We start from the raw sequence: 27,561 nt of genomic DNA, 5'->3' as shown, positions 1-27,561 counted from the left end.
TATTACGAATGTTATTCTCTTTTATATCCTCTGCTATGCAGATTAATTCCATATAGCAGATAATTAGGAGAGGCCAAGAAAGTCCCTATATAGGTCTGTCTTTTAAAAAAACTCTAATGCCTTAAACGGTTGTTTGCATACCTCACTACATATTTTTTAGTGGGGTTGGGAAGAGTTGACCTAATTGGAATTCAGGGCTATTTTCCTATGAAAATACCATATCTCCTGGATTAGAGTAGAAAAGTTAACAGCTGAGCTTTCTTTTTTGAAAGCTGGATTAAACATTACCTGCATTTATGTTGTTGTTCTTTAATATTAGCTGTGGAGCCTGGCATTCAAATGAAGGCTATAATCTACCTGTAATTACAATTCCATACCACAACATGCATTCTGTGCTTTTATTTTATGAAAAAACTAATTTCAAATCTCCATTGAAACTAAGCTGAATACAAAGTCTTAATGAAGGAGGCCTGTGTCCTGGTTACAGAAACAAGGCGACTGTCCTTTGGCCTTAAAACTTCAGGAAGGGCACTTCATACGGCTTCGTGTTTGCATGTTTCAGCGCCAGAGCGTAGGAATAGACTCTGGCATCCACTGTCAGATGTTCATCAGCTACCAGAGCTAGAGGAGGTGAAGAATACAAGTCAGATAATGAAGTTGATAACGGATAATAATACCCCTTATCAGCCAATCAGTGTTTACCGAGCGGCTACTATGTGCCAGTTTCTGTGCTGGATGCTGGTGGTATAGTGATGAACAAGACATTTCCTGCCTTCAGGGATCTTACTCTAACAGAAGAATAAAGGATGTAAAAGCAGGACTACGTTTCCAGCATGAGATAAGAACAAGAAAAAGTTAAAGACAGAAGAGCACATATACCCGGTGATGATTCTGTGTTTTAAACAGCAAAGCTTTAAGTTTATAGATCCAACTGTTACTTCATAGATCGCTCACTACAGGGCTTTGTTGTGCTGAACTACACAGTGATGATGATTCATGCATCCTCTCCACTGTCAGGGACACACACGTTCCATGTGCAAGTTAAGCTGTGTGCTCGGAGGGACTGGACGAGGTCTCTGAATCTGACCACAAGGGCCTTTCATGAGAACTTCTGTTTTACTCAGGTGGAGGCCCCCAGATTTCCAATCTGCCCCTTGTTTCCCAGCCACTTGTTTAGGAACAAGCTCAGAGTCAGTTTGACCCTCAAAGACAGGGTTCTGTCCTGCTCATCTGTGCCAGCAGGTGCTGGGCGAGTGCTAAAAGCTATTCTTAGTAGCAAACTGAACTCCACGTGCCTTCCTACTCACTTCTCAAATGGTACGTGTGGAATAAATAATTTGATTACTATATTGTGATGCTAGTCAAGCCAGGAACACTGGTTCTTTGCCCCTCCCTCTTCCTATATATATAGATCCTTCTACCTCCCTATTTCCCCCCCTTTTAAGGCTGGAAGGGAAGTTAATGGAAAGGAGAAGGAAGGAATTTTTTTTAAAAGGACATTTTTCTAATACAAAAAATAAAAACAATAGCACATAACCTTCAAGCATTTGTGTGTCACCATTATCCCATTTAATTTTACTCCTGCCTCCTCAGAGGTAGGGGCTGTCCTGCTGTTCCCGTTTAATGAGAAGAGCTAGGAACCTGTTCTGAGCTGTAACTAACACCCGGTTGGCTGAGCCTCAATCCAGCCAGGCCTGTCGGCCTCAGAGTTGTGCTGTGACGGTGGCCATGGCTCTCCCCGAGTAAACACCTCAAATCACTGCATCTCCTCACGACGAGCACTTCTAACTCTGACTCTGGGATCCTAAGGTGGTTTCTACCTTAGGTCTGGTCTATAAAAAAGTAACATAGGGATGGAGGCTGTCTGGGAACCTGAAATCCCAGCAGTTTTTGAAAGATCCCCTTGACTTTTCAAACACAGACGTCAGAAATAAAACTGTACGCCACTGGTACTCACGGGAGGAAGGAAGAGACTGCTCCCAAGGCTTCAGGCCAAACAATGCTTCAAGTTAATTTTTGAAATAAAAACTGAATAGTATTCAAATTAGGAGATCACCCGCTTCTTTGTCGTGAGTGACTGGAGACGAACCCAGCTGGCAGAGGAGCCCCCGAAGGCCCTGCCACGTCTTTTGCAGTATCTCCTCGTGTAGGGTTACCGGAGGACATCCTTACTAATTTTTACAAAGTCCTGTGAGACGGGCTGACCGGGAACCCCATGTAGCTACATGACAAGTAGTTTATTAAGGGGCACGCTGCTAGTTAGTTCATTATATCAGCTTATCACACTGCGTATATATTAGGTGCCTAAATATTTGTTAAAATCTCCTTTAACTTAGACCCCACACAAAGAACCATCCAACATACTGGCATATTTGAGGATCAGTTAAGAGATTATTTACTATACCTTTGCATGGCAGGGGTTAAAGATTTAAGGTATAGAATAGTTTTAGCTAATCAGCAGGCCTATATCGTGACTGTTCTGTAGGATTAAAAAAGCCCCTAATGAAAGCTTTCACTTGACATGGAATGTTTTGCTCTTATTTTCAAACTCTATGCCACCTGGAAAGGAAACTTATTATGTAGGTCAACTGCAGTCTTATAACAGTTTCTAGGTATTTGAGTTTAATGAGGAAGAAATAGAATTATATTTAGTACCCCGTTGGTGGGGATGGGGAAAACAGAGAAAGTGGGGTAATCAAGAATGCTTACCATCAAGTCTCTTCAGCAGGTCATTCTTTGGTAAGGAAATCACTTCCACAAATTCTAAACAAACAAAGTGCAAGTGAAAATAGAGCCGGACACCAGGCGAGCCCACCTGAGCAACTCACAATGCCATGGCCGCTCCCGCTGCACCACACGGCACTCAAGGCCAGTCCCCGAGCGGGACACGTACCTCCATCTCCTGAAAACAAACAGAAGGGGGACATCTCAGCAAGGCCCGGAATGGTCAAACACTGCAAGGCTTTTGTGCAAGACGTTATCAGAAAGGCTATAAGAGTTTAACAGAAACCTGGGTCTCTACTAATTTAATTTATACACGTGGTAAAAAAATTCCAACAGTACAAAGTTATTGTTCTCCAAATCAAATGTTTTAATGGCCAAGTTTAAAGCATATTCTGTGATATGCATATATGTATTTTTAAACTTTGTTAAAATATACATAACATAAAATTTACCAATTCAACCATTTTTGAAGGTACAAATTCAGTGGCATTAAATACAGTCACATTGTTGTGCAATCATCAGCACTACGCATCTCTGGAACTTTTTCATCATCCAAAACAGAAAGGTGGTGCCCGCTGAACAAGAATTCCCTATCCTCGGTGACCTCTATTCTACCTTCTGTCTCTATGAATGTAGCGATTTTAGGTATCTCACATTTGTGGAATCACAATATTTGCCCTCCTGTGTCTGGCTTAATTTCACTGAGCAAGATGTTTTCAAGCTTCATGTATCAGCATGCCTCGTTGCTTTATGGCTGAATAATACTCCATTGTAAGAATAGGCCACATTTTGTTTATCCATCTGTTAATGGACACTTGGGTTGTTCCACGTTTTGGGTATTGTGAATGATGCTGAATGAACACTGGCATCCAAGTATCTGTTTGAGGCTCTGCTTTCAGTTCTTCTGGGTATTTACCTAGGAGTGGAATTGCTGGGTCACCTGCTAATTCCATGTTTAACTCTCTGAGGAACTGCCAAACTCTTCCTCAGCATGTTATATTCGCTAGTTTGAAAACTGGGCATTTAAAATTAGCTGCAGTGGGAAACTGGAACACTCAGGAACAACTAAAAGGGACGGGAAATGGAAGACCTCCACTCTAACACGATTTACGGTGGTATCTGTGTCACCACCACCTTTTAGTGGGGCTGCGAGAGCACATGGAACCGACAGAGGCATTAGAGCCTCTGAATCCAAACTTGCTAAGAAATGTGGAGCAAAGAATTTCCCCAAAGCTTCACTAAATATGGAACTCAACAAAAACAGTTAATATGGTGCTGTGCTGTAGCACTTCTGCCATTCTTACAATATTGATGGAGACAGAAATCAGTGATTTTGAAGATTTTCACTGTTTACGATTTAAGGCCTGTAGTCCTTATTACTAAGCGGGAATAAACTCCATATAGAAAGTATGGAAATTTGTAATTGCACATTTTATATAAAGAAAGCATAAAAATCAAAGAAGCGCTAAGAGAAAAATGCTGAAATACATAAGATTAGGAAAACAGCCAAGAGTACCAATGAAGCATCTCTGAAAGACCATTATTCTATTAACAAAAATCAAACTAGTAGCAAGTTACAAGAAATTTAATGCAACGCAACCACTGTAAACGTAGCCAACACACGCTTACCTGGCTTTGGCTTAGGCCTTACGTTTTCAGCATCGTCTCCATTGATAGTTACGGTTACGATATGTGTGGTACAGTTTGACAAACCTGGATCCATACAGACAGCTGGGGAGAGAAGCAGCAGATCACCTTTCCAGACACTAGTCAGGTGTCATTCGTTTCATCACTTAAATGTCTTTGGAGGAAGAGTGGGCTTGTAACTCATAGTGTATGTAGAAGTTATGCAGGGGAACTGGTTTCTCCTATTCCCTTAGTATATACGCTGTTGGCCTACAGAGCACATGTGTAGTTAGTACTCATATTTTCCCCAGAGTTCCTGAGGAAAGTTTGGTAAATCTGAGGGGTTAGATGCGGTAATATCCTTTCACCACATCAAGAAAGTCTTCTAGTGAGGAGCGTGGCATACGGACGAGATGAGTAAGTAATAAAGCTTAGAATGTGGGAACCCTGAAAGGCACCCTGATCTCATAATTCTTCTCCAACTTCAGCCCTTTATGCTCAGCCGTGCTCTCATGGGGCCGGGAGGTTCACTCAGGTGACCAACCCTCATCAAGGATTTCTCTTCAGTGAATTAGCTAATAAATAAATCCCTGACCATAAAGAACACCCAAAGAATCAGCCCTTTCACATCCAGAACAATCAACTGCTTGGCTAATTTTCAGAAGTTTGTCCCCAAGCACACACATGGGGAGCAGCACGAACCTGGGGAACATTCAGCAACGTCGCCCTTGTAGCCAGTTTCTTCCTCAAGCTCCCGAAGAGCAGCTGCTTCTGGGCTTTCGTTGTCATCGATGAGACCTGCAAGTCCCAGTCACGTGAGAGGTGGGACAGGGAGCCCCCTTCTTCTAACACACAAGCTGCCGAGCTACGTGTGAATAATCAAGCAAGAGGTTTGGGAAAAGTGGGCGTGCAGATAAAACTGTTTCAGGTTTTGATCTTTTATAGAAAAATTAAAGGCAAAAGAACACCCCTGGGCAGATTTAGTAGGTTCTGTTCCTCGTGTTTAGACCTAGATGTTTTTGTGAGCATCTCAGCATCAAGGTTGTTGTACAGCATGGATCTCCTGGGCGGGTAAGTGGCTTGGTGGTGGCCAACTGGCCCCGGTTTTAGACTATTCATGTGACTACAGCACAGGAAGCCTGTGCTTTTTGTTGTTTCCTCACATGCGAGTTGGGGACAGTGTTTCCCATCTTGCCTTCCTCCCTCAGGGCCATATGGAGGGCCCTGTAATGCAATGCTAGGATAAATGTCACCTGGGAGGGAGAAGATGGGAAAGGAGGGAAGTAGGGGGAGGGGACTGTGGCTAACACTAGTTCACTGTGAGGAGGGAGTAAACAGGGCCGAGTGGGAGGAGGCCAGCAGCATCGCAGATCCTTTCTCCTGAAAGGAATTTACAGGATGCAAAGAAAAAGTGAAACATCGGCTATTCAATTACTTTTTTGTTTTTTGGGCCACACCACGTGGCACGTGGGATCTTAGTTTCCCGACCAGGGATTGAACCTGCGCCCCCTGCAGTGGAAGCTCAGAGTCTTAACCACTGGACCACCAGGGAAGCCCTCAATTACTTTTAAAGTTATTAATTTCTTCAGTGAAATGGCAAGGAAGTGAGAAAGAAAATAAAGCTGTTACTTACATGTTACTATGGGATGGACTTTGAAAATACAGAACTTAAAGCACTAATGATAACTGAGATCTAACCTCTTCAGATGGGAACAAGCCAATTAAGTCCTATAAGGATGCACTGCATTCTAGATACTTCCTGTACAACTGAAAAAATATTCTAGTTGAAATTAAGATGATTTCCTTGGCTTGTATACATACAGGAGGATCATGGTTCTTTCCCGTTCACAGTTTCTGGAGTTAAGAGCTGGGCCTAGTTATTACTGTAAATTTGCCAGAGGCAGATCATTAGTGATGGAAAACGAAATACCTTGACAAATTAGGAAAAACCAATGACTCAAAAGAGGCTAGAAAGAACGCTGCAAAGAGGAGGGCAGGTGGCCTGGAAAGGTGAGCTGTGATACCGCTACAGGTTAGAGGATCACTGGAGTGTGGGCTGGAGGTGCCTCACTGCAGAAGTGGTTTTGTTTTACTTAAAACTACATGGACAGATGAAAAGGTTTTCAGTTTCTAAGCTCTGCCGTTCTCAGGCTCTGCCCTGGCTCAGTCCAACAGTCCCTGAGGGGCCATTCTACTCCCCAGTGTTCAGTTACTCACCGGCGGGGAATTCTAGGCAGTAGCCCCCCATCGGGGGTCGGAACTGCTTCACCAGAATGATGCATTCATAGTGAAGGGTTCTTTGCAGCACGGGGATGACCGCCACACCTGCCAGCAGGAAATAAAACCAGGAAACCCCAATGTAAGGTCAGGAACGCCAGGAATTTGTTTACAGCAATCTAACTATTGATAAAAGCCCACATTTTAAGAAGTGCTGCAGCTGAAATCTGTCTTGTATTTGCCATTAGCAATAGGAAGTTAATTTAAGCTACAATACTGGCAGTTAACTTTGGAAGTTATTCTCATTAAAAACAAGGAAAAAATAATCACACTTCCATATTATTTAATTTTTCTTTTTATAAAAAGCTTGTTTTTATTGCCACAATTTCTTTAAAATAAAATTGAAACTAGAAGTAAACATTTAGCCCAGGGTCCAGGACAACTTTTGGTCTACACGAACCTCTACAGACATCATTTCTCGCCCTGCTGCAGCCAGCCCGCTGCCGAAGTTACACTGATATCTGTGCTCTTGGATTTCCTTTAAGCAATAAATCAAATAAGTTCCAACGTTTGTCGTATATGCTAACTAGACTGAACTTCATTGTTTTAGGATAAAAGACCCTTTCTCCCAAGTTTACTTGGCCTTCAAACCAAACCAAACCCCAAAACCACTGGATTCTGGAAAACACAACTGCCCAGGAGGACCATCGGCTCCTCTTGCTTTCCCGGTAGGAAAACACAGCAGCTGCGGCAGCTGCTCTACTTCCAGGGAAAACAGAACACAGAACAAAATGGAAAAATAAAAGGGAAAAACAAGGAAGACCTATTGCCCAACTTCCCCTAGACCAGAGGTGGTTTTCAGGACTGTTTCTGGGATCCTTGCAGTCAAAGCATTCAGGCCTGGAAGGGAAAGTGAACTGAATGAACAGTCTTTTCCTAAGTCGTTTGTTTCCTCATCAACTTATAAAAGCAAGCGGTCGGAAAGCGCCAAGTCACGCCACATAAGTTTTCCAAACGAAAGGCTCTCACCCAGATCCTCTGACCAGAACGCAAAAGATTTCTAGAAGTCATAACACATCTAGATACAGTATGTGGCTTCAAATTACACTGACTTAAGTTTTGTCTTAAGTATGATGACATCTTCCCCTCAAAAACACTGTTCTGAGCTTAGGTAACAGGAACCGGAAGTTATTTATAAAGAAAGCTCGATTTAGTTACACAGTGTTGCAAAATAGAACACCAGAGTTAAAGATAAAAGATCATACTTGAAGATAACCCTGCTCTGAGGTCTTGGTTACAGTAAAAAACCCTCCTACCCCCAGTCTCCTAGTCCTGTGTGGGACTTCCTTTCGGGAGAGTTCTAACAGGTTTGCACTCATACCATCAGCCGACTGGCCTTTCCTCGTTGTCCGCTTCACAGTTTCCCAAGTTCTGTTCAGGCAGACAAGAAAAAACAAAAGCATTAGTGCTGAAGAGGAGACTTCTTAGGTTTTGGGTGTATAACCAGCACCTTACAGATGCAAAGCATGCAAATGTGCTAAAGATAGCAGCCAGGAACACCACGCAATAAAGATCTGTATCAAAAAAAGAGCCAACTGTGCTTTCCCACAGCTTCTAAAAATTATCAGAGAAAACCACTGCCTCCTACATCTAGCTCTCTACATCTAAACAGAGGGCCTGCTCATCACTTGAGCTGCCTTTCAAATCAGCTTTCAAATCATTTACTCAAAACACTTCAGTTTGGATCATAAATTTGCGTGAGCAGCACAGCTGGCGTTCACAGCTTTAAAGGCGATTAAGCAGTCAGTGCAAATCCAGCCCCTGTGCAAATTCCAAAGGATATCCTGCATAATGTAAACCATTGAGGCGGTTATTTATAGTTTAGATTTTAAAAGCTGTCACCTCAACTACACAATATAAGAAAGTAGGACCTTCCTGTTTATTAATTGAGGAATTAATAAATTTAGGTAAGTACTCTGCTTTGCATGCGTGAGATCCTATCTAAAGGGAAAATGGTCCCTAGAAGAACAAGTGGGGTGAGCGGCTCCTGGTCCCCCCTCACAGCTTTATTCCTGACTAGCTATTTGTTTCAGGGAACCCGGTACTGACATTCCAGTTACTGGAACAACCATGTTGTTTAAAGGGGGAAGGGTGGACGAGGGAATTTCCTCCTCACTCTTAGCCCTTCAACAGAAAAAAGCAGCGGTTAGAGATGCGGGTAAAGAAGCAAACAATTTTGATTTAAAAGAAGGAAGAGGAGGGCTTCCCTGGTGGCACAGTGGTTGAGAGTCCGCCTGCCGATGCAGGGGACACCGGTTCGTGCCCCGGTCCGGGAGGATCCCACATGCCACGGAGCGGCTGGGCCCGTGAGCCATGGCCGAGCCTGCACGTCCGGAGCCTGCGCTCCGCGGCGGGAGAGGCCACAGCAGTGGGAGGCCCCACGTACCGCAAAAAAAATAAACAAATAAAAGAAGGAAGACATCTGGGTGGCTCCGGAGAAAGAAAGAAAGGCATCCACATCCAACATCTGTCTCCCTACAGTAAGACTGAGGGTAAGAGGTCCTCCTTGGAGGAAACCTCGTACTTTTTATCTGGTTGTCATTGAGGCTTGGACCTTGCCACATTTCTATTAAAAAGTGTCAGAATTTAATCTGGTTAAAAAAACAAAACAAAACAACCTTTCTGTAAACTGTAGATCTTTTAGTATTGCACCCAAATTCTAAAGGGCAAATATGTCAAACATGAACCTATGAAAATCAACCAGACTACCAGGACGACTCACAGCTGCCCACATTCCCGTTAGTAGCAAGAAGCCAACCAACAAGCCATTCTGATCAGTCAATAACTCGCAAGTGACAGAACACCTTCTGGCCCAGTTCTCTCTGCTGCCTCCTAGGGTTAGCGTCCTAAGGACTGAAGAAGACAGTGCTGGGAAAAGCACTGAGGGTCCCATCCCCAGCACACTAGGAATAAAGGAAGCAAAAAGAGGAGCATCATTATAGTAGTTACGATGAATTAAATAAGCAGTATGGAGCCACAACATAGGTACATATTTACAAGAAACAGTAGAACAAGAGTGCCCCCCGAGAGCTCCAGTTATCTCAGAGGGACTCAGAGAGGAGAGACGTCCATCTGATTGTTGTCTTAAAAGCCTCTTGTAGCTTCAGAATTCCGATTCTGGTTGAGTGACTCCATTTTTAGTCTTTGTTATAAGGAAAGCCTGTTTTACTTCCTTCCCTCTAGTCAACCAACTCCAAGAGGTAGGCAGGGCGACAGAGGGTGAGCTCAGCTCTCTCCTGAATGTCGATACAGGGGCACATCGCCTGCACATCTTTACTCTCCCCAAATCAGTTCCATACCCTCTTCCATGAATGAGACAATGGAACAAAGGATTTTCTAGCTGCCATTTAACTGTTCTGTACATGCAACAGTTTATACATTTATAAGTCACAGTCTACTGTAAAGTACTGAGATTCATTCTTCAAAGCTTGACATTCGGGTATGCAATGTTAATGTTTCACACAGGCGCTCTCTGGAGGCTGCAGGGCAGCCCTACGTATGGACGGATGCGGAAGACCGTGCTGTAAACAGGCCACACAGTGTGGAGTCTGGGAGACCTGAGGCCACTCCCGACTACTGAAGCAGACTCTCCGGAGGTGAGACCGAATCCTGAGTATTTGGAAACAAATCCCCAAGTGATTCCGAGGCACATCCCTGATGAAGAAGTGCTGGAAGGAAGAGAGGACAGGGGCAGGTGCACAGCCACATGGGCCCCAACCAACACGTACTCTTCACACTAACTAGTGTTAAGGGCTCTATTCTGTGTTATAAACTTAACTCTACAGGAAGGAGAACCAAGCTCTATCATGGTAGGTTGGGCTCTAAGCTCTGGCTACGTTTTCACAAGTGTAAGTATGTGTGCACCTGTAGTGTTCCCCAAGTCTTGGGCCTCACCACACCCAGCTCACTGCACGTAACAGGTACCCCCTCCCACTCTGTGGATGGGGCGTAGTGTGCTTAGCTTTCTTACTTTGGGTTTACCAGTGCTATGAATATCTTAAAGTTCCTCATGGCTCTCCAACATTGAACCTTATTACTGTTTTTTGCTACTTTAGTAGATATAGTCAAAAGTTGTTTAAATCACTGGCAAGTCCATGTACTTTCACACTGACGATAGATGTATTTATTTCCTTACGAAGAAACTTTATCCTTATTTGATCACTTGGCAAATAGTTTTTATGTTAATGAATTTATATCATATAACCTGGATACTAAATTTAGTTACATTTTCCTATTTTCTCATTGTTTTACTCCTTTTTTGTATTTCATAAGTAAACGTTTAGCACATTTTTTCCTGTTATTTATAATATACAAAATTACTAAACAGAAAAGTTGGAAAATAGAAGAAAAAGGCTAGTCACATAGCTGCCATTAATATTTTGCTACAGTTTTCCTTCTAGCCTTTTCTTACACATTATTTGGCAGGATTTAAAAACCATATATCCAATATCCTCTTTTGTTATCAGCTTATTAACTTTTCTGATACTGCTGGGTTGTCTTCATGACTGCTGTGGAGATGGCTGCTTAGATTTTGCCAAATGAATACACTGTAACAATTATTTCTCTATTTTTAAGATGTTGAGGTTAATTTCAATTTATTTGCCTTTTAAATTTATGATGAACATTTTTCATGCATAAATCTGATTCCAAATAGTTTTCTTAGCATAGTCTCAGACACCGCAGGCGCCAGGCCCCAGGAACTCCCTCCCAGCCCTCACTCACATATGTCTTTATGGCGACTGGTACACAGTGTGAAATGCTTTACAAAACTTCCCCCCACCCCAATTTTCATTTCCATGAGCAAGGTGTAAGCCTGTAAGTTTTACCTCAAACCCAGTAGCATTTTCTCTTAAATTCTAATTCAGAGATAAAAACTGGTTTAATAGAAGGAAGTCACCTGTACTGTTAATTATTCTGCTGCTTTATCAGCTTAAATTAGGCTTGGCCCAAAAGTTTTAGGTTCACCCTAATCTACTTGGGAGAATGGTGTTAAAACAGCTTAACTAGATTCTTTACTTAAGACAGAGTTTACAGTGAGGAAGATATCAAAGTTTATGCCAAACACTAAATAGAGACCCTGAGAACCCAAATCCTCAGCATTTTACAAAAAGAAGAAAAAAATACTTTACCTTGTTTTACCAGTAGGATCTCTGTAAGTTGTTTTTTCAAGCTTGACCCAGTCTCCTTCTGAAATTAACTAAAAGATCAGATAGTAAGTTGGGAAACTTTCAAGCTGAGCTGTTTTTTATTTAGTTCTTTTTCCTTTCAAACTTTTTGTGGCTCTCAATGATCATGCTTCCCTCCAAAAATTTGTGTCCAAGTTTTCTTTGTATCTAAAGAATTGAGAGTTGTTTATCTGATGGTGGGCCTGCTGCTCTGTGGAGTTTTGGAGGTAGGACTGAAGAGGTGAAAAGAAATGAGAGTTGACAAATTCTTGGGAGACGGGAGGACGGGGGTACCTAGAAGGGAGCATGAGGGAGGGAGGGAGGGAGGGGTTTCTTGGGATGCTCCTAACCTTCTCTCCTCTGATCTGGGTGCCAGTCACGTGCGTGTGTTTAGGATGTGAAAACTCAGTGGCATCTGTCAATGACTACACAGCAAAGCTGAATACAGGGATACCACGGCCAATGACTACATTTCCCATAATGACACATGGGTTTACCACCCAGTCTGAGGGGCACCCAGCATCGTTTTGCCTGGATGCCAAGGTTAGGTTACCAGGACTAACTTTCCTACAGACTATACTGACTGAGCGCAAAGGTGCACTGTGTACGTAAAGCAGTAAGAAGCCTTTTTCTTACTATTCTATCCGTCACTTGTCGCCAGCAGCAACCTAATAATTATCAGCAGATCTGTTCACAGATAACACAGAAAGGTTTTTAAATCAAAAAAGAATTCCAGGGCTTCCCTAGTGGCGCAGTGGTTGAGAATCTGCCTGCCAATGCAGGGGACACGGGTTCGAGCCCTGGTCTGGGAAGATCCCACGTGCCGCGGAGCAACTAGGCCCGTGAGCCACAATTACTGAGCCTGCGCGTCTGGAGCCTGTGCTCCGCAGCAAGAGAGGCTGCGATAGTGAGAGGCCCGCGCACCGTGATGAAGAGTGGCCCCCACTTGCCACAACTAGAGAAAGCCCTCGCACAGAAACGAAGACCCAACACAGCCATAAATAAATAAATAAATAAATAAAATTTAAAAAAAGAATTCCAGAAAGGTGTCAAGCTCAGAGTTCCAAAGATGAAGGATTTAAAGTTTATCCACTGCAATGGTTCCTGTAGGAAGAGCCTTTTTAAAAGGTAAACTGGATAACACACAAGACATACATTAGTTCTGGAATTTAGACCACAACTAACAACTTAGGTTTTTATTCTTCTTAAACACACATATTGAGACCACAAATAGCTAACCAAGATGTGATACCTAGGGATGAAATGTCTAAGCCCTAAAACTCACATGATTTATTCTTCTACCCAGAGAAACTTTTAATAAAAATTGAAACAATAAGGTCCTACTGTATAGCACAGGGAACTATATTCAATGTCCTGGGATAAACCATACTGGAAGAGAATATAAAAGAGAATGTATATATGTGTATTACTCAGTCACTTTGCTGTACAGCAGAAATTAACACAACACTGTAAATCAACTCTACTTCAATAAAAAATTGTTAAAAAAATAAAAATTGAGAATTAAAAAAATCAACAGTCAAAACTCACTTTAAAAACAGCCTCAATTTCACTAATACATATAATTAAGAATGATACACCACTACTCCCACACAAGAGCAAAATGCCCGAGTCCTAAAATGGGAGCGGGAACAGTGTTTAAAACCTGTCTTAAAGAATGAAAAAGAGGGGCTTCCCTGGTGGCGCAGTGGTTGAGAGTCCGCCTGCCGATGCAGGGGACACGGGTTCCTGCCCCGGTCCGGGAAGATCCCATATGCTGAGGAGCGGCTGGGCCTGTGAGCCATGGCTGCTGGGCCTGCGCGTCCGGAGCCTGTGCTCCGTAACGGGAAAGGCCACAACAGTGAGAGGCCTGCATACCGCAAAAAAAAAAAAAAAAAAAAGAAAGAAAAACGATCATTTGAAACAGCAAATAGTCTATACATTTCTTTTAAACTCAGCTTAATATATGGCGAAGGAGAAGGGAAGTAAAAATCAATGTATACCTTCTCTGAAATAATAGACTGCTTGGTATTTTGAGAATCTGCTGGTTCTTGTTGCTCCATTTTCACTTTATAGTCCCCAGGCTGTAAGAGAATGAGATGTGTTTAGGCTACATTAATTTTTCTGAATTACACATTTGTCCATAGGTCACTGGTCAAAGTACTTAAATGGCGGAAAAACTTGTGTCATCAAAGCTTGAGTTTCTCACGTGAAGACTGGGGAGAGCTGCCCCAGGTGGAACAGGAGACGCAAGGCCTCGGGAACAGCCAGGAAAGAACGGAAAGCGTCCCGGTGAGACCGACCCACGTCCTGCTGTGCAGACCTGGCCCTTAGACACAGCCTGAGATCTCCTGACTCCACATTTAAAACGTTTTCCAAGGGGAAACAGTACAAAGATTGTACACCATTCCCAACCCCCGCCCCTCAATTGCTGTCCCTTATCAACCCTTTTCAGCGAAACTTTGAGTTGTTGGCTGGCTGCTTCTCCCTCCCATTTATCTGTGTGTGTGTGTGTGTGCGCGAAATGGATACACTATTCTAATAATTTAAAACTGAACAGTTCAGTGGCCCATTCAAAGTTTTAACACGTGTCAACATAGCAGCTGCACATAACGAGTTAACGAGAAGCAAGATCTGTTAGGAAAGGGCAGGCCCCATCCCAGGGGCCATGGGCTACTACTTTCTCCTGGCATATTCCCTCAATTCTGTACCCTGAATGTCTGAAAATCTTTTTTCTACCCTCAAAGTTGATTGATAATCTGGCTGCATATACAATTATGAGCTGAAAATCATTTTCTGTCAGCAGTTTGGAGACACTGTTCAGTGTCTTGCTTCTAAGAAGCAAACTGGGGCTTCCCTGGTGGTGCTGCAGTGGTTAAGAATCCGCCTGCTAGTGCATGGGACACGGCTTCGAGCCCTGGTCCAGGAGGATCCCACATGCCACAGAGCAACTAAGCCCGTGCGCCACAACTACTGAGCCTGCGCTCTAGAGCCCGCGAGCCACAACTGCTGAAGCCCGCGTGCCTGGAGCCCGTGCTCCGCAACGAGAGGCTCGCACACCGCAGCGAAGAGTAGCCCCTGCTCACCGCAACTAGAGAAAGCCCGCGCACAGCAACAAAGACCCAATGCAGCCAAAAATAAATAATAAATAAAATAAATAAATTTATATACATATATATAAAAAAAGCAAACTGGCTGCTGCTAAGAAATTTGGAGTCACTCTGATTCTAGATCCTTTCCAAGTGACCGGTGTTCTTTCTCTGGAAACCTGCAGTTATTTATATGTTCACGGTGATGTTGGTGTTATTTTAGGGGATTCAAGTGGGTCCTTTCAATCTGGAAACTTCATTCTGTGCTTCCTCAACTATTTCACTGATAATTTCCTCCCCTCTGTTTTCTCTCTTCTCTCTTTCAGGAAATAATACTTAGCTGTTGGACTTCCTGCATCGATCCTCTGTCTTGTCTTTTTCATTCCTATTTTCTGTTTCCTTGTTATTTTATCTACATTTCTCAGTGGCTATTCCAACCCTTCACTACCCTGAAGTTCCATAGTTCCTAACCTACCCCACCTCCAAACTTTAGCTCCAGGGAAAATAGAAACCATCAAACAACAACTCTCTTACCAACCATCTTAGAAGGAAAAGTGTCTGCTCTGTTTCTTCTGGGACCTAAAGTGATAATTAAACAGCAAGTTTCCCTAAAACACAACCAACAAAACAAAACTTAAATAAACCTTCTCATAATCCTGTTCTCTGCTCCAACCTTGCAGGACTTCTTGAAAGACCAGATGACACTACTGTGTATCTCTACTCAGGCCATCACTATCTAGTGCCACACATCATCCGCAAGCTGGAAATACAAGTGCCTCCGATCCCTAAACTCCTTTACCAACCATAACTCATCCATCACAATCCTCGAAACTCTACCTCTAACACTTCCTGAAAGTGTCCTACCCCTACTATCCCTGCTCTGGTTAAAAACCTTAATGTCTCCCACTTGGGATGAAATGATTTCCAAAACTATCTCCCAGACACTAGATTTTTCTTTACAGTGTCCAACTTTCAACATTGCTCACAGTTATGTTACTATAAAAACTCCCTAAAATCACTGACGAATAAATGAATGAAGGAAAAGAGTGCAACTGGTTGGCTAAGTCTAGAGAGCCAACCTGTTTCTAAGAATCAGGTCGGTGTGGGGCCTGCTTAGGCTTGTTCTGAAGAAGACTTCCTCGTCTACTGGTCTTTATCTAATTAAGTTAAACTCAATTTCAAAATTACCTTGGCACAAAATTAAAAGACTCACACTTTCTGATTTCAAAACTTACTGTAAAAGCCACAGTAATCAAGATGGTGTGGGTACTGGCACAAGCATAGGCTACATATAGATGGATAGAATTGAGAGTCCAGAATTAAACCCATAGATGTACAGTGAATTGATTTTCAACAAGAGGGCCAAGAGAATTCAATGGAGGAAAAGTACAGTCTTTTTAACAAATTGCTCTGGGACTAGATATACACATAGATAAGAATAAAAATGAACCTCTACCTAATACCATCTATAAAAATTAACTCAAAATGGATCAAAGCCCTAATTGTAAGAGCGAAAATTATAAAACTCTGAGAAGAAAACATAACTTTAAATCTTCATGATCTTGGGTTAGTCAATTGTCTCTTAGATACGACACCTAAAGCTCAAGTAACCAAAGAAAAAACAGATAAACTGCATTTCATCGAAGTGTAAAACTTCTGTGCTTCAAAGGATACCATCAAGATGGTAGAAAGACAGCCCACAGAATGGGAAAAAAGTTTGCAAATCTGATAGAAGACTTGTATGTGAAATATGTAAAAAACTCTTACAACACAATAATTAAAAGACAAATAGCCTAATTTAAAATAGGCAAAGGATCTGAACAGACATTTCTCCAAAGATGTGTATACAAATGGCCAATAAGCACATGAAAATATGCTCAACATCATTAGCCATCAGGGAAATGTAAATCAACACCACAATGAGATACCACTTCACTCCCGCTATGATGATTATAATAAAAGAGGTAATAACAAGTGTTGGTGAGGATGTGAAGAAACTAGGACCCTCATACATTGCTGGTAGGAATGTAAAACAGTGTAGCTGCTTTGGAAAATAGTTCCTTAGAAGGTTAACCACAGAGTTCCCATATGACCCAATAATTTCACTCATAAGTATATAACCAAGAGAAATGACACATAGGCTCACACAAAAACTTGTACACAAATGTTCACAGTAGTAGTATTCATAATAGCTCCAAAGTGGAAACAACCTAAATATCTATCAATTGACGAATAAATAAAATGTAGTGATTCCATACAACAGAATATTATTCAGCCACAAAAAGGAATGAAGCACTGATACATGCTACAACATGGATGAACCTTGGAAACATGCTAAATGAAAGAAGCCAGCCACAAAAGGCCAAAGATTGTATGATTCCATTTATATGAAATATCCAGAAGAGACAAATCCATAACACAGCAAGCAAATTAGTGGTTGCCAGGTGACTGGGGGAAGGAGGGACTGGGGTATGGGATTCCTTTTGATGAAAATGTTCTGGAACTAAATAGTGATGATGGGGGCACATCTTGTGATGATGGTGGCACATCTCGTGAATATACAAAACCTTCTGAATTTTATAATCATGAAGGTGAATTTTATGGTCTGTGAATTACATCTCTATTCACCACCACCACCTTTGCAGTCTTGAAATCCCCAACAGGTAAGTGTGTAGGATAGTTGGGTTGTTGACTGTCACCCTGGGTCCAAAGGCTGACAAAGCCCAGAAGACTAGTTTGCAGAGTTCTGCTCTGGACTCAACAACACTGCACTGCTATACCACGCAACCATTTTACTGTCCGCTGGGTGCACATTTTGTCTGACGCTCAGTACATATTTATGCTATATTATTAAAACATTACGAACATTGTTGCTTGCACATTATTTTGTGGGCCAACTTAGGAATTACTCTGGCAAAGAGGCAAAATTTGAGGCCTTAGGTAAGGAAAGATGACTATATGCTAAAGAAATAAAAGTAACCACTTAATGAGGATGAGAGAAAGAAATGCCTGTACATCTTCACACTCATTGAAGAAGAGTGAAGGGGGGAGAAGGGTGCTAATCTATACAGAGTGATCAGGAAAGGCCTGTTTAATCTGGTGACAGTTGAACAGAGGCATGAAAGTAATAAAGTAGTAAGCCACATGTACGTTTAGATATTTAGAGACAGCATGTGAATTATATGCATACAGCATAAGGAAACAGACAGCTATTCCTTTGAAAGTACCCCAAACGGTAATTTATTAGGTAAACTTTTAACTGGCATTGGTTGACATCAGACAAACAGTTTACATTATTACAGGCAATCACAGTAGAGTGCTGCCCCGATGAAAACGAACCATAGGTTAGTTACATCGACGGCTGGCTACCCGTCTCCACCTGAGCGTTCTACATCCAGAGAAAAGAACTTTATCCACCTAGATTTTTATCTTCTAGATTTCCACGCCCTTCTATTAACAACATATACGTCAGGGAAGGAAAGTTTCCTCCACTTTTAGTTCTGACATTTAAGAGAAAGTAACTCTCAGGCAACCAAGCAACCCCATTTAGTGCACAGTATAGAATCTGTCTAGAACCGTACAAAACACCTGGATTAAGTCAAAATTTCTACCTCCTTTAAAGTGACGTTCTGACCCAAACTTCTTCTTTTTTTTTAAACATCTTTATTGGAGTATAATTGCTCTACAGTGGTGTGTCAGCCTCTGCTCTACAACGAAGTGAATCAGCCATACATATACATATATCCCCATATCTCCTCCCTCTTGTGTCTCCCTCCCATTCTCCCTATCCCACCCCTCTAGGTAGACACAAAGCACCGAGCTGATCTCCCTGCCTGACACAAACTTCTTAAAAGCAGAGAACTGCAGTCCTTAAAAGTACACGTGCCACCAGAAGAGCAGATAGGCGGAGCTAGATAACCTCTACTTTCCTCTACGAAAAGATTCATAATCTGGATTCCCAGGAGACAAAATGTCAGTAACACCTAATTTAGAACAAGAGGTCCTCCCCCGACCCCCATGTGAGTATCTTGAGGGGCAAAGGGGCATCTAGTTGCTTCAGATTTACATGACACTTTAAGGCATTTATGTTATCTGCTGGGTCCCCTAATGTTTCTCTTTACAGCTGCCCTCAGATTTTCAAAGGGATTGTTGAGGCTAAAAAGGTGAAAAAGCCCTATTCTGAAGGATGGTTCCTCATCCACCCCTTTTCATCTAAGTTAGCTAAACTCAAGTACAAAACAGTCCCGGTAATCAAAAATCGACCCTCAGTTGGCAAATGCTAAACTATTTATAAGCAGTTGTTTCAAACACGCTATATTTTTAAATGTCTAGAAAAACAAAAAACAAGCTCCAGACATAAATTACAAAAAAAGAAAGAAAAAAGTGGCTAACAGGGCTGGGCCTCTCGAGGGTAATTACTTGGAATGCAATCAGCCCCAAGGGGGAACAGTATTCTCTGGCAATCTATTGACTGTGTTAAAAACAAAAATGGGATTAAAGAGTGATTTCAGAAGTCTATTCTTTACCACGTGATTCCCAAAATGTTCAGGATTGTGAAAGCATGTCAAAAATATTACTGAAACAGAAAAAGAATATTATTCTTAGCACCATTTCAGAAACAGAAGCTAAATAGTGTGGTGTGGAGCTGGTCACCAGCACAGGTCTTCAGAGACCAGAGAGCTCTCCATGCCCAGCTGCATGCTTGTCTCCAACACTACTGTGATAGAACTTTCCTAAGCCAACCCCATGCTATTTTGAGATTTAAAAGTAAAGTTTAATTTGAATTTTATCCACTTCATTAGCTAGAACTTAAGGTCATCTACATTTTGCTGCTAATAGGTGTATGTTATACGTAAAAAAAACACAAAAACCCCCATGTACATAACGCCCCATGTACATAACGCTGAGTGTTCTAATTCACATAATCTGTTTTCTGTTTTGTTTTGTTTTTTTTTTGCGGTACGCAGGCCTCTCACTGTTGTGGCCTCTCCCGTTGCGGAGCACAGGCTCCGGACGCGCAGGCTCAGCAGCCGTGGCTCACGGGCCCAGCCGCTCCGCGGCACGTGGGATCTTCCCGGACCAGGGCACGACCCGTGTCCCCTGAATCGGCAGGCGGACTCTCAACCACTGCGCTACCAGGGAAGCCCTCACATAATCTGTTTTAACCTACTTTGGTTTGAGCAGAGAAGGTCTATGATGTGTCAGATGTGTGATTTTTCCAGGGCACAAAAAACTCTAGTGAAGAAAAATGTCACAGGATTCTTTGAATTCCTGTACAGTGTTGGGCAGCAGTGTCTAACTAGCTTTGTGACCGTGGGCAGTTCAGAAGTTCAAGTATACAGCAAGTGCATAGTGACCACTATTCCTGCCCTGGGGACCTTATACGCAAATAACCAGAAGGGCAAATTGCCTGCTAGAAAGATAATGCAATACCATGGTGTTTTAAATGAGGCACAAATCACATCCACTTGGGAGGCAGGGAAAATAGAAAAGACTTTTAAAAAGCTACTATTAAAAGGCAGTTTGATACTAAGATGTGATTTAGAGACCAAGGCAGGGCAAGCATTCTGAGTAGAAGGAACCACATACATGAACAAAAGCAGAGATACTAACTGGCGGAAGGGTTGAGAAATTACAGGAGAGTTTGGCAAGCCCTGGGGCTCTCAACTTTTCCCTCCCTACGCCCTCCAAAAAAAAAAACCAAACAAACCCCACATATAACGGATGATATTAACAATTGACAAACACATTTCCAAAGGCTTACACAGATTCGGCTGGATGTCCGCCCCTTTCCCCCAAACACGCTGGCAAACAAAGCACTCAACAACCTTAACCAGCAGGCCACAAACTCCTGCTGCTAGGCACGTTCCTCTTGGGTTTAGCACTTAAAATTCTCCACTGAAGGGAGGAAGATAGACGATCACATTTTCACAAACTTGTGTATTTGAGTATTAGGAACAACAGCTGGATTAAAGTTAAGTGGGAGTAAGATTCAAGAAGTTAAACTGAGAATCGCAAAAGTCAGGCTGTAGAGTTTGCGCCCAGGCTCCTCATCATTCACTTACTACCATACCCGAGTCCCTACAGCTTGCTGAGCTTGCAAAGTGAAGCAGAAACCAGAGCAAGAAATCACACATTGGTTAATCTCTCCCAGCTAATAGCTGAGTATTGTAAACACCATCTATACACAACCAAAGATGTAGGAGCTCAAATCGTAAGCAAAAACTTCTGATTGACAAATGAAGGTCAGGCAGCTGGAACAGTTTAATAACTGAATAGAGAAATCAATGAGGCAACTTGAAAGAAAGTGGGAGATCAATTTTTGCAAAAAATAACGATTGTCGTTAATAGGCATGTCTAAAATGCTATTCTACATTCTTTCAGAAAAACTACACAGAAAAGCCACTTGATTTATAATGAACAAAGTACCAATTAGTTTTGTTATATTTAATAATCTTGGTTAAAATCATAAAGCTTCCTAAAATTTTAGTTTTTTTAAAGATAATACTTTGATCAATCTTCTTCTGTACCATCTATGGTAAAATTTTGGTATCCACATCAAATGGATTAACTTTAAGTGAGCTTTTCTTTGCTGACAATTACCCTCACATAACTTCCTGAAGTTAACTTTGTTAATGATGCAAAGCCACTGAAAGCCTTCTTTTTTCTTTTCTTTTCTTGTAGGTGTAGGGGTTGGATGGGCAGGGAGGGACTGACATGTTACTGAAATTATACCTGGTGATTTATGATCATTAACCAAGTGATTTACAATCATTACCTTTAGTTCTGGTTGAGCAAGAGTGAACTGATTGTAATTACCCCTTGGAAAAGTTAATTGGTTACAGCCACAGAGTAATAAGACCAGTAAAGAAGATCTTGTAATTGCCCAGGAAAGAGATAACATAGGTTTGAACGAGGGTGGACCAGGAGCAAGCAGATTTAATTCCTTGCAGATGAGGCTTTTTTACTTTTCCTAAAACAGTTTCTGGGGAAGGGGTTTCCAAAGCTAATTCCAAGAAGGAGATGATCTTAAAGAAAACTGGGAGAAAGGGGTGGTGCAGTGTTCAAACTTGGAAACACCGAGTTTGAGATGTTGGTAAGATATCCCAAGTGGGGAAAACCAACAGGCAGTTGGAAACATTAATCTACAATATTAATTAATTATGGATTCAGAGAAGGAAATGTTTTTTCATTATTTAATTTGGAATTGCTCAATTACCCCCCCTATCACTTTGGCTACAGATATTTTTCGGCCCTCACGAGAAAAAGCAACTATTTTTACTGCTGTAAAGGTTTCATTGAAGAAACTTGATTAATATAAACAGTTGATGGCTAAATGAAGAAAAGGTACACATGGTGGCAAATAAATAATGAAAGTGGGGCTTCCCTGGTGGCGCAGTGGTTGAGAGTGCGCCTGACGATGCAGGGGACATGGGTTCGTGCCCCGGTCCGGGAAGATCCCACATGCCGCGGAGCGCCTGGGCCCGTGAGCCATGGCCGCTGAGCCTGCGCGTCCGGAGCCTGTGCTCCGCAACGGGAGAGGCCATGACAGTGAGAGGCCCGCGTACGGCAAAAAAAAAAAAATAATAATAATAATAATAATGAAAGCGAATTTGGCTGTACCCATTAAAAATACTGGAGTGTCTGTTTGTAATGTCAATTTATTCGATGCTGGTTAAATGTGTAACAAGGTACTTAAAAATCAGCTGTGAGTAATACTAAAATGTCAGCACTTCTAAAGTATATAGCCTGAATAAAAGACATCTGCATCAAATCCCTTCCCTGTAGTGTCTATATTTAAGTTTACAAACTTAGCTGCTTCTTTACAAATAACTGCAGTTCTCACCTCAACCTCTACACGCAAGTTTTCTGGGCTTCCTCCCAGACTGACTACGTTCCCAGTTTCTACTTTCTCCTATACATCTATTAATTCCTATCTTCAACAGAAAATACCTTACCCAAATTAACCCCTTCAGTGCTAACATTGCCTTCAGCTACAACTTGTTTATTTCTAGGTCACATCAAAAACAAATATTTGAGTGACCACTCCATCCGGTATCAAGTCTCTCTTAGATCTGGCAGCCTGGCACCATTCTCCCAGCATCTATGGAATATTGCTTCTTTTCCCCATCAAAACAGAAAGGATTGCGTAATCGTGGATCTCAGAAGTGCTACCGACCCACTACCGCCGCCCCTGCCCCAACATACTCTGCAACGGCACACTCCATTTACCTCCGCTTTGAAAATGTATGTTTAAAAGCTCTGCTCCCAATTAAACCACTTAGGAACACTTTTTGAGCAAAACAAAACAGGAAACAACGCATATTCCCGGTGGGGGGGGCAGGGTTCTAACGACTAATGGGCAGAGAATCCTGTAATTATACGAATGAATACCTTTCTAAAGAGGCTTGTAATCGGTGGGGTTCTCACCTCTTTCTAATTTAAAACGACTTAAGATGAGCCAGTAAGAATATGCAATTTTAAGGAGCTAACCGAAATGTGCGCCCTTAGGCAAAGGTGCCTGGGACAAGCCCAAGGCACGTAACTGTAAGAAGCAAGGCTAGGTTTAAAAGGCGTTTCTCAGCACCTAGTCATTTCTCTTTTCATTCATTTAAAGAAATAAATAAAAGTAAACTTTTTCGTTACTCTACTTTCTGACCGCCATCTGATACGCCCTTACGAAAGGAGTAGGGAAAACATACGATAGGGTGATAGGGGACGGACGAAGAAGAGGGAAGAAGAATGGTATAACAAATTCGACTAGCAATCCTTACAGCCTTGTGAATCCAGCATGGCATGGGTACGGACACGATCTGGCTGTGTTTTTGCAAGCTGCTACTTCTGCGAGGCTAGAATAAATGAACTTGACGCTCAAGGCGACACCTCTCCTCTCCTCTATTCTCCCAAATCTACCTCCTCTACCACCTCCAAAGTCCAACTTCCCAGGACCGTACAGACGGGCTCGTTCCCTCTCTCTCACAACCCTCCCCCACCAGAGAAGCGGGGCCATGCCTCCCTTTGCAGATGCCTCCACCACTGCATTCACGCTAACATTTCACTCTGATGTTTCCTACTTTCTGTACCCCGAGTAGCCCAGCTCTTCCACCCCAGTTCCTGGTTTGCCTCTGAACCTGCCCTCCTTTCCGCGCCTCGCGGGACGCGAGCTGGGTTCGCAGCCGGGGAGACGCGCTCCGCTGCCGGCATGCTCCAGGTGTGCTCCCTCCCTCCCCCGCCAAAGAGACCCTGCACTTGATTGGCCCGCGCCGAGTTACCTACTCCCAGGCGTGGGGCGAAGGGATGGGTACTCCTTTAGGAAGGGGGAGGAAAGGAGAAAGCACGGATCCAAGGTAGCAGTCTCAGAAGATGCGGGGCTACTGCGAGAGCCGCAGGCGCGCCTCGCGGTGATGAGAGAGGGTGCGCGCTCGCCCCCTCGCGGCATCCGTAGCACCCCCGCTGGTGACCTAGCCGCAGAGGATTACCTTCCGGGGCAGTGCGCGGCTGGGCGAGAAGAGGATCCCTGCATTTACAATCCTCGTCTCAACAGTTCTGGAATTTCTCTCCCGTGGACAGAACTCTGTGTGTGTGCGTGTGCGTGTGTGTGTGTGTGTGTGAATGTACACTAAAAAAGCACGCCCCAAGATTCTCTCCGCTCCTTCTTCGCTCCTTCCTCCTTGCTTTACAGACCGGAAGTGTCCTTTAACCAAACCAGCTCGGCGGGCACTTCCGGGACGGGAGACCAGGGTTCCGGGAGGGTGCTGGGAGGAGAGGGAGAGGCTGCGGCGGCGGCGGCGGCGGCGGCAGCGGCGGGGGCGGCTGGAGGATGAAGAAGGAGCATGTGCTGCACTGTCAGTTCTCCGCGTGGTATCCACTGTTCAGAAGCCTCACAATCAAGAGGTGAGACGAGAGGGGTTACGCCGGGGCAATGGGCAAAAGGGGATTGCGAAATTTGGAGCGACTCCCAGCTCCATAAAAAAACTGCAGGCCTGGATGGGAGCGCCAGGGCCGAGATTTTGACTTCCTAAGTGGTATTTCGGGTGGGGAGATGGGTGAAGTCGATCCATGTTTGCTGTGCCCCCTGTTATGCATCAAGGAGGGTGCTGGGGAGGTAGAAGGGCAGTGTCGTGGCTCAGTGAAGGTCAGAGGCGGGCTGAGGAGTAGATGAAGCTAGTTTAGGCTTGGGAGTTCACCTTCACTGCCTTTAGAATTGCCAGCGGGGAGAGATGATCAGCAGAACTGGGTAGTCTGGGCTTTGCCACTGACTAACCCACTGGGGGACTTGATAGTTTTTGGTCACTATCAAATGAGAACAATGATACAGACCGAACCTCAAATTCCATTGTGAAGCTCCAACATGATAGTGTAGATGGAAAGCATTAGTAAAGTATACTTATGTGTTGTTAGGGATGGAAGCCATCTGGAAGAGAAGTGGAACAGGATTTGTTTTCTAGTTCTCTGGCCCACAACAAGGAATCTATGACCAGTTTGCAGGGCAAGCAGAGGATTAACTGTTTCATCCTTCACCCGGTCATTCGAGGTAATGTAGGCAAGGCAGCTAGGAGAATATCCCCAAATGTTCAAAAGCAGTTGTGACATCTGGAGCATGGTGCAAGGGTAGGCTTTCCCACACTAAGGCGGATAGATCAAAGAGCTGCGTATCCACGGGTAGCATTTTCTGTCTTTTGGCGCTCCCCCTTTAGGCCTAGATTGCCACTTTTTTAGATATGCATCTTCCCTTTTCTTTCTTGGTGCAGACAGTGTGAATACAGAGAGGGAAACTTTTGAGATCCTGAGTGTTTGGACTAGCCCAAGGAGATTATTCAAAAGACAGTTCTTTTCTATCCTGTTATTCATACATAGAATCAGCTCCCAGTTATCCAGGGTGTAATGGAGGTTAGAGCATCTCGAAGGAGCTTTGCATTTGAAGATGGTTGAAGTCACACCAAAACAGAAGGAAGAGCTTCAACAGCAGCAGTGGACTTTATCTTCTTATATGATGTGCCAGTCCTTCATTATCTTGCATAATCGAAAGAGGCTTAGGGTCTGAGATGATGCTAGAATTATTTATTTTGTATTGGTGTGATAGAAGGTATATTTGTGAGCCTGTCAGACATTTTCACACGGAGTTCACTCGAAGCTGCCATGTGCTTTGTGTGCAGGCACCTTTTGTCACCTCTGGCGGAGTTTTTCTTTGCCTTCAGCAGTAAAGTATAATGGTTAAGAATTGGACTCCAGAGTCAGGGCCATCTGTCTGGCTTGGAATTTTGGTTCCACCAGCATCTTGTGCAAATCGCTTAATCTCTCTAAGCCCCATCTGGAAAATTGAGAAAATAGTAGGATTGTCACGAGAATTAAATGAGATAAAGCATTAAAAATGCTTGCCACTGTTTCTGGCATATAGCACAAAAAGCTGCCCATTGTTAATGTTTTTGATTTAATCAAAGCTCCATTGAAGCAAAATAATTTTAGTTCACTTAAAATGTGTACCATTCATGTGAAGCTGGGAGTGAAAAATAAACCAAGGGGTGGGATTTTTTTTTTTTTACCGGTCCACAACTAAGCTGTGTTGCCTGAAAGTATTCTTTCCTCTGTCTTTGAACTGTAACTCTAGTTAGTTCTGTGGTGTCATCACTGGAACCCAACATATGGCAGGATGTCCCTCCACGACCCAAGTCATTCTGGTGGAGTTGTGTTAGGTTTGTCATTGTCACTGTCAGCTTTAATGCTGAGAAACCATATTCTGGTTATTGACTCAGCCTTATTATTTGGTGTTTATTAATCAAGGTTCAGAGATGATTATGGAGGAAAGAATATAGAATCATTTTTTGACATGTTCTAGAACTTTGACTCAGGCTTAAGAATAAGTAGCTAGATGACTTTGGGCCATCCACTCTCCTTTCTAAATGTTTCTTTCTTCAAATATGAAAGTTATAAATAATCTTTTAAAGGCCCCTTCAACCTCCATTCCATTAGATTAGCTTGTCTTTGGTATAGAATTATATCGACTTGATGGGATAGGTACTTTGTCATTAAATCTTTTACATCTTTCGTTCAGGCCTCATGGAGTCTTGCCTGCATCGTGGATTTCGGTGACTGATTTAAGCTCTTTTCCGACAGCCTCAGTAGCTTTGGGTCAAATACGCCTGGCCATGACTTGTTTATGGCCTCAGTCTCTCAGGCATGGTTCCCTTTTCTTCAGAATTTTGGTGGCCTTTGGTACATCTGCACTTGGTACAGTACTTATCATATTGTACTGTGATTTTTCTTTTCTTTTGTATCCTTTCCCACTCCTAGGCATTCAGTTCTTAACGGAGTCATCTAGGATTTCTCCATGACTTAGGTAACATAATGCAAGGTCACGTCATTAGGGCGACTTTAGAACTGTGACAGCAGGACTCAGGGACTCATGAGAACGATGCAGAATCTAACTCGGTGAGGCTCATACATGTAAGAGTTGTAGACCCTCCAAATAGGAAAAATATGCAGAGAATTCACAATGGAATCAAACAGTAAGTAGATGTTTCAAATCCAGTCAAGGGATGATGCAACCTGGAGGGAAAGTCAGGATTCACATCAGACTTGAGAATTAGTGTAACTCAGAAACAAGGGACGTGAACTGGGAAATCATTGATTTGGGGACTTAGAGATGTTATTGACATAGAAGAGGGCTCTCTCTGCTCTTATTG

At 42.9% G+C, this 27,561-nt stretch overlaps 2 protein-coding genes across 4 annotated transcripts in view; one reads left to right on the top strand and one right to left on the bottom strand.

The window, feature by feature from the left end:
* Positions 1-384: 384 nt before the first annotated feature.
* On the bottom strand, positions 385-24,050 carry NUDT5 (nudix hydrolase 5). The gene is given in 12 exon segments (XM_079698908.1): positions 385-621; positions 2,710-2,763; positions 4,348-4,455; positions 5,053-5,148; positions 6,568-6,675; positions 7,949-7,998; positions 9,430-9,467; positions 9,470-9,530; positions 11,757-11,824; positions 13,793-13,873; positions 23,653-23,727; positions 23,953-24,050. Coding segments are annotated over 11 exon segments (798 nt in total). The 5' UTR covers positions 23,677-23,727; positions 23,953-24,050; the 3' UTR covers positions 385-511.
* A 648-nt stretch (positions 24,051-24,698) lies between these two features.
* CDC123 (cell division cycle 123) overlaps positions 24,699-27,561 on the top strand; it is a gene marked incomplete at its 5' end in the record, with an annotated part of 58,181 nt that continues 55,318 nt past the window's right edge. For all 3 annotated transcript variants that reach the window (XM_079698923.1, XM_079698924.1, XM_079698922.1), the window contains one exon: positions 24,699-24,772. In XM_079698923.1, coding sequence (XP_079555049.1) covers positions 24,699-24,772 — 74 coding nt within the window. The remainder of the gene's footprint in view (positions 24,773-27,561) is intronic.

This window comes from Hyperoodon ampullatus (genome assembly GCF_949752795.1).
Source record: "Hyperoodon ampullatus genome assembly, chromosome: 3".
NCBI classification, from domain to species: domain Eukaryota; kingdom Metazoa; phylum Chordata; class Mammalia; order Artiodactyla; family Ziphiidae; genus Hyperoodon; species Hyperoodon ampullatus.
The sequence above is the reverse complement of the archived record's forward strand: the minus strand, read 5'-3'. Positions and strand labels throughout refer to the sequence as shown.